This window comes from Echiichthys vipera (genome assembly GCF_963691815.1).
Source record: "Echiichthys vipera genome assembly, chromosome: 1".
Classification (NCBI taxonomy): domain Eukaryota; kingdom Metazoa; phylum Chordata; class Actinopteri; order Perciformes; family Trachinidae; genus Echiichthys; species Echiichthys vipera.
Window position 1 is genome coordinate 22,190,496 of NC_139826.1, and position 11,373 is coordinate 22,201,868.

The 11,373-nt window shown below is 40.9% G+C and overlaps 1 protein-coding gene across 1 annotated transcript; it reads left to right on the plus strand.

Moving 5' to 3' along the window:
* The first annotated feature begins 1,361 nt into the window (after nt 1–1,361).
* LOC310966631 (fibulin-7) lies at nt 1,362–8,400 on the plus strand. Its single transcript, XM_083940430.1, has 8 exons — nt 1,362–1,477; nt 3,948–4,107; nt 4,196–4,366; nt 4,943–5,068; nt 6,571–6,744; nt 6,831–6,968; nt 7,320–7,455; nt 7,626–8,400. The coding sequence occupies exons 1-8, from the start codon at nt 1,415–1,417 to the stop codon at nt 7,987–7,989; spliced, it is 1,332 nt and encodes a 443-aa protein (XP_083796556.1). The 5' UTR covers nt 1,362–1,414; the 3' UTR covers nt 7,990–8,400.
* Nucleotides 8,401–11,373: the final 2,973 nt, after the last annotated feature.

An 11,373-nucleotide genomic window follows, 5' to 3' on the forward strand; every position in this document is an offset into this window, starting at 1 on the left:
TTTTGTCAAGAATCAATGCAATGTTCTTTCTGTATACCCCGGCAGGGTTGAAAGGAGATGCTTGATGGTTTAGACCTTGCAGTAAGTAAAAGTAATTTGAAAGCCATTTAATTTTTTTGTTGACATTATCAGCCAGTACAGAAACAACCTGTCTGCCTTGTTTATTTTGATGTAGTGGGTGTATATGGTTAGAAAAAATAAGGGAATTATATTTTTCCAGCTGTAAATCAACACAGTTATAATATACAAAGTAAATAAATAAATAAAAACTATCTGTCATCTTAATCCATCTTTTTAGATTACTACCCTCATGATATAGCCATGTCAGGTATGGCTATTTGTTTGTAACCTGAGAAATATACGTCTGGTTTTGTTCGGTGTAACTACTATACAGTACAGGATCGCATTTATTACTATATTCCTGTAGAGGGCACAGCTTCTCTCCAGCACTGGGAATGAACACTCCATCACAGGTTGCAAATACAGTATTCTGATTTCAAGCTGAGCTGATACTAGTCAGATGAATCAGATGATGTAAAGTAGTCTAATACACAAAAAGGTTTGGTTCTATACAGGGTGACCCAAAAAAATGTATACACACTTTAAATCATTGTTAAGTAGTTCTCAAACTGACGTCCGTTCTGGTCAAGCCACTGCTGATAATGCAAAGCAATGGAATCACACACATCACCAAGGGTCAACCATGCCCTTGGTATTTGCGTGTATTCGCATTCAATGGCTGATCTCAATTCAGCAACTGTTGCAGGTGTCATAGCTTCGACTTTGTCTTTTGGTTATCGCCATAAAAAAAAAAAAATATATATATATATATATATATATATAGAGAGAGAGAGAGAGAGAGAGAGAGAGAGAGAGAGAGAGAGAGAGAGAGAGAGAGAAAGAGAGAGAGAGAGAGCAACTGAACAATTGCGTTATCAGCTTCTAGAGTGTACATACATTTTTGGGACACCCTGTATTTGTCCTTTTTTTAAATTTAACACAACTGACAATATTGTGTCTACAAAAACTTTTGCTGTAAACAAATCTTTAACAACATCAGGGAACAAGCAGGTTATAACCCTGTTGAGTATCACCGTACACATGATCCAGGACATCTTTTCCTCCACTTTTGTATAAACAAGACCTAAACTAAGCTTCTTTGATAGAGAGGAACTGCACAGGTTAAGTTAATGTAGTCACATTTTTCTTAAAGTCTCTTTCTCCTGATTGGCTCCTGAAAAGTAAACCCAACATTCCTCAGTGGTTCTCTGCAGCAGCTTTTCCAACCACCAACTGTGTTCCTTCTCTCACCTGGACTCCCTGCACGCACTCACACAAGTTCACACTGCCTGCATCTTCTAACACACTTGAGGATCGCTCGTCGTCTGCGTGTTGGACTGGGATCAGTAGAAACATGATTGCTGCGACTGTTATCGCCTTATTGTGTTTCTGCTCACTCCATCCTACTTTTGGACAGGTGAGTGAATTCAATATCACAGGCTAATGCATCTAGGTGCCTTAGCATATATGACATCATTTCAGTTAAACAAGTTGAAAGCCATGAGACATGCTCACAAAGATAGGTCTGTTCTATCTGGTGAATTGATTGCAACCGTGCCTCTAACTACCATGCGTGGCTTGAAAGGGAAACATTTCTAAAACCTGAGAAATTTTTCTCACAGCAGCATACTGTGAGTGTCCTGGTTTGGCATCACATAGAAGATTTTCTAAACCGTGAGTCACTTTCACGCTGCATTTAATCTTCAGGAACAGGACCTCAGAAAATAAATTCACTAAACAGAGAGAGAGAGAGAGAGAGAGAGAGGAGAGAGAGAGAGAGAGAGAGAGAGAGAGAGAGAGAGAGAGAGAGAGAGAGAGAGAGAGAGAGAGAGAGAGAGAGAGCTGTATGTATGTTACTGAGAGATGATCAGCATGTTATATCGTGTTAAATGTCCAGAAGATTGTGTTTGCTTGGTGGACGGTTTAGGTGTGTACGTGTGAGGACAAGTGTTTAAAGTTGCATTTTCAGTGTTTCAAAATATTTGTACATTGAAATCTGACACATCTGTTTAGATATTATAGTACCGTACTGTAATCTTGAGCTCCCGTACTGCGTGCCTCCTGCACACCGTCACCCAGTTTACATGGAGCCGTGTGAAACGTCAATTAGCAGAGGCAGAAAGAGGCCTTTGACAACTACACTATAAACACCAGCCACCCCTCCCAGATGACTGAAGCCTCTCCAAGTCCCAGTTCTGTCCGAATCAGAAAGGTGTTTTCAACAAATATTGACTCTTCTTACATAACCCTGGCTGGACGAAAACACTAATTGGTTGTCTGAAAACATGCATGAGAGGACAGGGCAGAAGGCGTAGAATGACGCTGTTGAAGAGGACACGGATGGAAAACACTCCCTCGCCCCCGCAGCCAATAGAAAGGGATTTTGTAACACAGGTGATGTTTACGCTGAGGGTGTTTTTTACCTGACTGAACCCCAACCCTAAATCCACCACACCATAAAGAGCAAGTTAGCTGTTGCTGATTCCTCTTCTCCTAAAAAAGGCTCATGACAGTTGCAGAACTTTATGCAATGATGAGTTTAAACATCCACATGGGGTCACACCTACAAACTTAATGACAAGAATATAAGACTTTCAGAAAGTGTTCCTGTGTGTATGACTAAGTTACAGTATCTAGCTTTGAGAGGAGGAGGTTCCTGCTTGCAAATACTTACAGTGGCCAAACATACTCTGACCCTACTGTATTTACTCGCTCATATAACAGCCCAGCCTCTGTACTGCACAGATCTTCAGTAGGCTTCAATTTGTTTACCTGAAGAGGGGGAACTGACTCTGTTTATCACATTTTGTTTGGAGACATGATTATATTTCATACTTTTAATTGAACCAACTACTTTCACAATTACTTTTACAGTAATAAAGCAATATATTGACTTAGATTTTTTTTAAAGTCAAAATCCAGTATGCATAAAGTATAGACAGAATTCAACGTCTAATTCATGTGAGGTGACCTGCAACTGAAATTGCAATTAGAGGGGAATGTATGATTGAAGCATTAAAGGACATGTTCTGGCTCAGACACTATAAATAAATAGAAACAAGATATTTTGGTTGTTAAAAGCTTTTAACATTGTTTTGCATCTTGCGAATGAATGGAAAGTTAGTTCTCCAGCCAATACATCATTTACATCACTGGCTTTTGGTCCTGCGTTCTCTTTTTCATGTCGAGAAATATTTATTTGAATGTACTGGATCCAGAGGAGTAACTTTTCTGTATTCATGAATTCAGCAAAAGATTATTCCTTTTTAATAAAACTCATAAAAGGTTTTTTTTAAGGAGAGTGTTTTGTAGGCTTCCAATATTAGTAACACTATGTAAAGTGCAATACACTCTTAAATGCTCCTATGGCTTAGAAGAACACAGTATTAGCAGAAATCATAACTTCTCATATCAAAATCATTGAATGTAAGTGCTTACAATTATGTAGCTACAGTTTTATATATTTGATACACTGACATATTCTTTAATGTTCAAAGAAAACACATTATTTTTCTCATGCTGTCTGTTTGAATATTCCTGTATTCACCTTCTGTTTGTAATAATCCGTTTTAGCCCCTCTCTCTTTAAGCCCTCCTTCCGAAAAAGTCAGCTCTGATTGGTCAGTGAGTCCGGGTCTTCCACATCTGCGCTCTCTGCGTCTTTGCAGGCATTGCAGCCTGCGAATGACTGTAACTTCAGCAGTACTTTCTACCTATATATAGTATAGTTGTGACATCACAACTGTACAGAAGTCCTGATAGCTTAAAGTATCCCATTTCTTAATACAGGCTGTGTGCATTCTCTGTGGATTGAGTGTGTTGGTACTTTCACAGTATTTATGTAGCACCTCAACCTGCTTTATAACCAAAGAAACTGATTTGTCCCAGGACTGTCCTAGTAGACAGGAAATACAGGGTTCATTGAAGCAAGTCCAGAAGCTTCTCTCAGCCCATGAAGCCTCATACATGCAGAGTCTTCGCAACCTGAAGAAGAAAATAAACCTGTTGCAGAGCAGCACAGGGAAGCAGACCACAAGAGCCATTAACAGTAAGCAAAACCCTCAGAAATACTGATTGATTAAAATGTTAAATGTTGACATATGAGCCTTTCTGCTGTTTTTCTTTATTACCTCCAGGTACCTGCCCAAAACTGGACACGCCGATCAATGGGAGGAAACTCGGCAAGTCACACAGCGTGGGTCACGAGGTTCACGTTCTCTGTGACCCTGGTTATGAGCTTGTAGGATCAGAGAGCAGGGTTTGTCAGGAGAGCCTGACCTGGAGCGGCCAGCAGCCTACCTGCAGAGGTGAGAAACCAGCAGTGATCTCCTGCTACCTGGCCCTTACTGTGAGGGTCAGTTTCCCTGCCTCCTCCTCATCCTCTTCCCACCATTGTCTCTCCTCTTCTTAACCCTGACCATCACTCATCCTGTTATCTAACCCACAGATCACTTCCTGTCATCATCCTTTTGTAACCTTCCCCTCTCCTGCTCTCTATTGCCATTCCTATTTTTGTGCATAATGCATGTACCCCACATTTTTCTTTGTAGAGATACATTTCATATGTGACCCATGATCATATTTCCTCTTTATGTAGTCTTGCCATTCTCCAAAGAGCTTAATGACTGCTGTGATATCCGATATTTCAACCTGTATGTCCTCTGAAGATAATAGCTTAAAGGCTGTTTGATGAGGACTAACATTAACTCACCTGCTCCATTTCTTTCTCATTCACTCTCTAACATACTCATGCAATGATGTCACAAACTCTTATCTTCCAGCTTCAAAGATATTCAGTTGCATAATGTCCTTGTATCTCTAGAAGGTTGAAGTGTAGCAATGGAGTCTCCTTCTTTAACCTTCCTTTATGTCTTTTCACTCAGATATCAATGACTGTTCCTCCTCTCCGTGCCTGAACGCTGGGACATGTGTGGATGAAGTGAATCAGTTCTCTTGTGTCTGTGCCAAAGGTTGGACTGGAGCTACCTGTCAGAGCCCTGTGCCAACATGTAGGTATAATACAGTACATACTCAGACCACACACATATGTTGGAGTTGGAGTATCTTCCCCGTCTTACACATGAGATGTCCGGGATTTGTATTATTGGGTTGCATCAAATGTTTTGGGAGATACATATAAAAACTAAACACTTGTACTCCAGAACATAGTTGTATAGGCTAGTATCCAAATCCTCCCAGTCTGCCCAAGGGGATTACATTGGCCAGTGGTTTGGCTTGCCAATTCAAACCAGTGCTACATACCACAAAGTAGGTTATTGAATTCCAGCCTGTCCATGTCTGTGTTGGTTGGGTGGCAGTGGTCTGCTACAGGATGTGGATGGTGCACTGTGAATCTCTGATGCCCAGTTTATTTATTTTTTTTCTATTTATTAGATATTCCCACACTAACTTACAGTTTGTTATCCTGTGTCTATTAACCATTAGATATTTTATTTATCCTTTGGGGCAAGTTATAATTTATCACATCAAAGTCAGACTCAATCAGATCAGAATCAGAATAAAGTCATGACTGTTTTCACATATGAACCCGAGACAATGTCAGGAAAATCAGGTCCGGAGATAGTCTGTAGTTTTCTGTTTCACACAGGTGTGACTGGCATGACACAACTACAGCGCGCCGACTGAGACGTTTCTTAAGTCGGTCACAAACAGCAGAGTCTCTTGCAGTTCTTTGAGTCTGTCGGATGATTTTGGTGTCTGTCTTTACGGACAGAATTTCCTGAATCTTGTCCTCTCTCTTGTTTTGCTTTGCTGTTTGCTGACGCATGATATAAGTGTCCAAAAGATGCCCCATTTAACTCTGTGGATACACCGGAGAATAAGCGGCTGTATTTGAACACACATTTGACTGCATACAGTCCTAAAGCACTGGGGAGCTGGCAGTGTAAACTCTGTTTGATGTCCAGTCCAACTGAATTGGATATTTGCGTTCTCACATATAGCCCCGCCAGTTAATATTTAGATAATTTCAGGTTCGGGTGCATGTGTTAAAGGGCCTCCCCTTCCGGTGGAACACAGTGAGACCATATGTCAAAAAAAAAAAGTATGATGAACTTTTTATTTTTTTATTTTTTTACAATATTTTACAGTTTTGTAAAGTATTTTGACAATAATATGTGCACAATGGACTATTTGACAGTGGAAAAATAAACTTTCTATTGGATTATTTATGTAATATAATGCAATGTAATGTAATTGGTGAACTGTATGTCTGTTTCTGCTGCTTATATTTTATATTTTAACATGGTGATTTTGACTCCAGAAGTGTACAATATAATTGCCCCGAACACTGAAAAAAGATTCATAAACAGCAACCCAACTGAATAACATGAAGGATAGGCATACAGTTGTCTTTATCATTACATAGTTGAATTTGCATATGGATGGATAAAGCTCCCAATACTAAATTGGACTGAAAAAAGGCAACCTTGAAATAACTGAAAACATTACAGCCTGAAATGAAAACACTTTTCCTGTCTTCATCATTCAGTCTTTGTCACCATGACAAACACTTCTGCCGCCACCGCTGCTGCTTCTACTTTGCCGGCTGCCACCACTGGGCCCTTTGTTCGTCCATCACGTTGCACTTTAGTGCAGGGGACCACCCACTGCACCTGTGAACCGGGATACACCATCTCTGGCAGGGATAGCAACATCTGCACTGGTAGGATTAAAACCTGTCCTGTGACTAAACCATACATTAATGTTTCCATGTGGGATGTTAACTGTGTGTGCATTATTCATTTTTAGATATCGATGAATGTGAGCTGTTCCATAATGGCCAGGCTGGGAGACTGTGTTTACATACTTGTGTTAACACTCCTGGAGGCTACCGCTGTTCTTGCCCGGTCGGATACAATGTGACCCGCGAAGGACGCAGCTGTAAAGGTCTTTGTTTTGTTTTGCTATCGCTTTTCCTTCTCTTCATTTTTTTTAAATCTGTACACAGCATTATTTAAAGTATTCCACAAGATTCCTTTTACTACAGTGCATTTAACACCTCTGGCCCCATTTTGATATAAAATCCTTGCTATACTGTGTAGCTTAGACTACATGCAACTGCCCTGGACATTAAATCACACTTTTTTAAGGAACTTAACTTAGGATTTAACTGCAAGTTTCATCTGAAATGGCTTAAGTAAAAGAAAAGGATAATTGAATTCTCATACAGTATGAATGATAACCAAACTAACATTTTTGTTTGAATACATGGGTTACTGTGTTGATGATTCGTCACAGACATTGATGAGTGCGCCACCAGACAGAACAACTGCACAAAGGACCAGATGTGCATTAATACGTACGGTGGTTTCCAGTGCGTCCGTGTGGACTGCCCCAAAATCCCTAATGCTACATATGTCAAGACATCACCAATGTGAGCATTACTCGTAATTTAAATTTTTTTGCATCCAAGTTCACTCACCATTGTATAAATATTTTTTTTAATTTGGGGATGCCATCTTAGACCAGATAAAACCTTTGACAGCGACTTGTTTGATTCCATTGAACACCGTTTCTCATTCATGGATTAACTTTTTTTTCCAGGCGTTGTGAACGTAACCCCTGCTCTGTGGACAACAAAGCATGTTCTCTGACCCCGAACTCCTTCTCCTACCACTACCTGGCTGTCGTGTCCAACCTGACAGCTCCTCGCGTCATGTTCAGGGTCTCAGCATTACGTCCAATGGGTGACACGCTTCGCTTCTCTCTGCTGGGGGGAAGGCAAGCTCGGCGCCACTTCACAGTCCAGCGTTCAGACCGTCTGACAGGTCAGCTGATGCTGGTGAGCCCTGTGCAGGGCCCTGCCACGCTGGAAGCGGAAGTGGAGATGAGCGAGCTGGAGAGACGAGTCCAGCTGGGGAAGTACATCACCAAAATCACCATGTTTGTTTCCCAGTATGACTTCTAGAAAGAGACAGGTGAAAGTGGATACTTAGAGCACAAAGGCCAAACAGATGTCTGGACTATATTTGGTCATGGATGAAGTGATAATCTGATATAATGTGGGGACCATCTATTCTACTGCTAAAGCGGTTGTAGCAGCCAGATCGTAAAACTGTAGTCAATTGAACATATTGACTCTCAAGTGATGGATGGATTAACAACACAACTGCATGTAATTAATGTTTAAGAAAATGGGTTCTTCAGGGGCATCGGTGAAGCTATAGAATGCAAATTGAGTGTAAGTTTGAGGTAATTAAACTATAAGAACAAGAGTTTTTTATGGATAAACTGGAACATATTTATTGCACAAATATAAAAAAAAGGAGATTTATTGTAAAAGGTGGATGACATGATGCAAACAGCAAAATAGCATTCAACTAGAGGAGTGCTATTTTTTTTGTAAATGCCAGTCCTGCTTTGTTGACATGTACATGCATGTTATGTATACTGGACATGTAATCATCATGACGTGTGAAGATTTTGTAATTCTCTTCATTATCGTGTGTTATTTATATTCTGGTTTCAGTACAACTATAATACAATCATTAAAAACACCATATCGATCCTTAAAAGTTCAGTTTTTTTTATTTTAAAAAGCACACCTTCTGCAATAAGAGAAGTCTGATGTTTATATATATACAGTATATAAGCGGTGGTATATGTGAGCAGTGGTTGTTTGGGAAACACTTCAGTTCTCACAGTACAGAGCAGTGCTGTTCAGCAGACAGACAGCCAAAGACAGGCTGCTCAAAGAGCCACTGTGTTCTTACAGTGCATGAATAACTTTTAAAACGTGCAATACAAGGCTGCACAGAGAGCTGCACATTGCGAGTAATGCTTGTGTGATCATTTTCCCTTCATCAGGTGTATATGTGGAACAGTATCATGGCATTTTAGAGAAGTGTGATGAAATGTGTCACCTCTGTACTGCACCAGCCATCCATCTACTCGTTGACGTTACACATCTATCTAAGAAAGAATCCACACAATACTGCATCTGTGGATAGTGACAAAAGTGTAGGTTCACTGGAGACAAACAGGATGGCTTTAGTTGCACGAGGGGGCTCCATACTGTGACTGAGACTTACCCATGACACCACTGGGGGTGGGGGGGCTTTAGCCACTGGATCCTGCACGCTGAGTAAAAGGAAAAAAGATGCTAAGAGATAGGGAGGCAGACAGAGAGTGATGGCTGAATAGAGAGGGCTGAATAGAAGACGAGTCACTCCAGCCAGCCAGTCACTGACTGAGGGGTGTAGGGTGAATTAAAAACTCTAGTCTTTATTACTACAGCAGAATAGACCTCTCACTGTTTCTCAAGAAGAATGTTTTAATGGAAGAAGAGGTCTGGCCCTTTGGGATCCACAAGAGGTGATAATTCAGTATCCGAAGTTTAAAGGGATAGCTTGGCTATTTTGGAGCAGAGTTGTATGAGGTACTTATCGATAGTGGGTTACCTACAGTAGATCAAGGTAAGCATGCCCCCAGTTTGGAGAAGCAGACCGTACTAACACACAGCTGACAGCAAGGTAAAGCGGTGAAAATTTTTGTACGCCATACTTTATTATCTTCACCACTTTACGCTTTTATTGTATTTTTAGGTGAGTGTTATTTTAGGTTTATTTTAGGTTATTTTTCTGTTGCCCCCGTCCACAGCAGCTTCTGTGTCGAGATTCCTGTCTACTTCTCCAAACTGGTGTTGTGCTAACGTCACCTACTGTAGGTAACACACTAACTATCGATAAGTACCTCATACAACCACAACCACGCAAAAAAGCCGAACTATCCCTTTAACCTTCTCCCGTCCCCCCAATACAACCCCAAATAAAACCCTTCTCTCTATTCATCTACAGTTTATGCTTTCTGTGGATATTTTTTACTTTGCACTGCTTGTGCAACGCCCAGCCTTGTGCACAACAGTTACTTACTGTATACCACTGGGCTCTGATAAAAGTCTGCCTGTGAGAGCACCTGGTTTGAAATCTTGTGTTTTGACTGTGCTGTGTCACTTTTCCCCCCTCACTGTCCTCTCTTTTACTCCCCACCTCGGCCTTATCATATTACATCCACCTTCTCCACCTTCTATCCATTTCCACCACCCTTTCTCTAACTGCTCTCTCCAATGTGGCTGAGTCACACCGTACAGATAAAGCGTTGACAGTGTGTATGGGAACTGAAATCAAAATCCTGATCACAGTCTGGTTGTGAGGTACCGTCATAAGAAACCAGCACACTCTCTTCCACAGCAGACTGGGTTATCACTGGTTCTTACTTTTGAAAGGAAATACCTCAGTCTCCTCTGAAGTATAACAGAACAAAGGAGAGTGTGACTGGGTCTGCTGAGGCTCCAGAAAGTGCAGACAGGACTCCTCAGTCAGTTTGGCTCTGGGCCATTTAATGTGGGCATGCAGGTGGTGGAGAGGAAGGAAAGAAAAGGCCTGCCAGCAGTGCCCACAGTTGCTGTGGTCAGTTAAACTGCATGACAGTGCAGCACAGAGCAGACAGGATAAGAGTTTATAACTTACCTCATTTTTTAATCCAAAATCAGAAACTGTCTGTAACCCCTCTCTCTTTTCAGTGCATTCTCGATTACTGTCCAGTCAAAGTATAATGATTGTTGAGTTTATGTCTAAGTGTAAGTCATGCAAAAGAAAACCTGTGTGCATTTTCAACCCCACAGTATTACACTGCCCCCTGCTGCTCACCCAAAGTGCTGCCTCTATTTTCAAACTGATGTGCTGTTTTCGTCACTTTGTGCATTGTCTCCGTTTGTAACATGCACAGTTGAATGAATATCATGTGACAATAAAACTTCATTGTAAACAATGCAATGTCCTCTCAAAATGAGGTGTGTCTAAATCAAACACACACACACACACACACACACACACACACACACACACACACACACACACACACACACACACACACACACCATTATATGAATAGACATTTCTGCAAAACCAGTTGAACACTGATGTGCTCACTGTAAAAGACTATTATGGATGTAAAACACTGATGAATGCGTTATCATGTCTTTTGCATGTTCAGTTACACTTTACAGTAATATGATTGAACTACATATTGTGTTTCATAAATTATCAAATATTCCAGGGCACATGTTTCTTGTTACTGTGTAATAATTCTGTGTTGAATTCTGCAGTTGCATCTCTGCAGGCAGGAAACTTCTTGGGGCCTAAGGCCAGTAGGGGGCCCCGGAGAGCTGACAAAGTTTAAACTACGACGTGACAATGCACAAAGTTTGCAATGACAGTAGGACCTGACCTCCCTAAGGGGGCCCCACCTGACTCCACCCAAGTTTGTATTGTTCTGTTTATTAATATGTTTG

Coding starts and splice junctions, on each gene's coding strand:
- LOC310966631 (XM_083940430.1), top strand. CDS start 1,415: ATGATTGCTGCGACTGTTATCGCCTTATTGTGTTTCTGCTCACTCCAT. Junction 1,478..3,947: donor TCCATCCTACTTTTGGACAG/GTGAGTGAATTC, acceptor GATTTGTCCCAG/GACTGTCCTAGTAGACAGGA. Junction 7,456..7,625: donor TATGTCAAGACATCACCAAT/GTGAGCATTACT, acceptor TTTTTTTTCCAG/GCGTTGTGAACGTAACCCCT.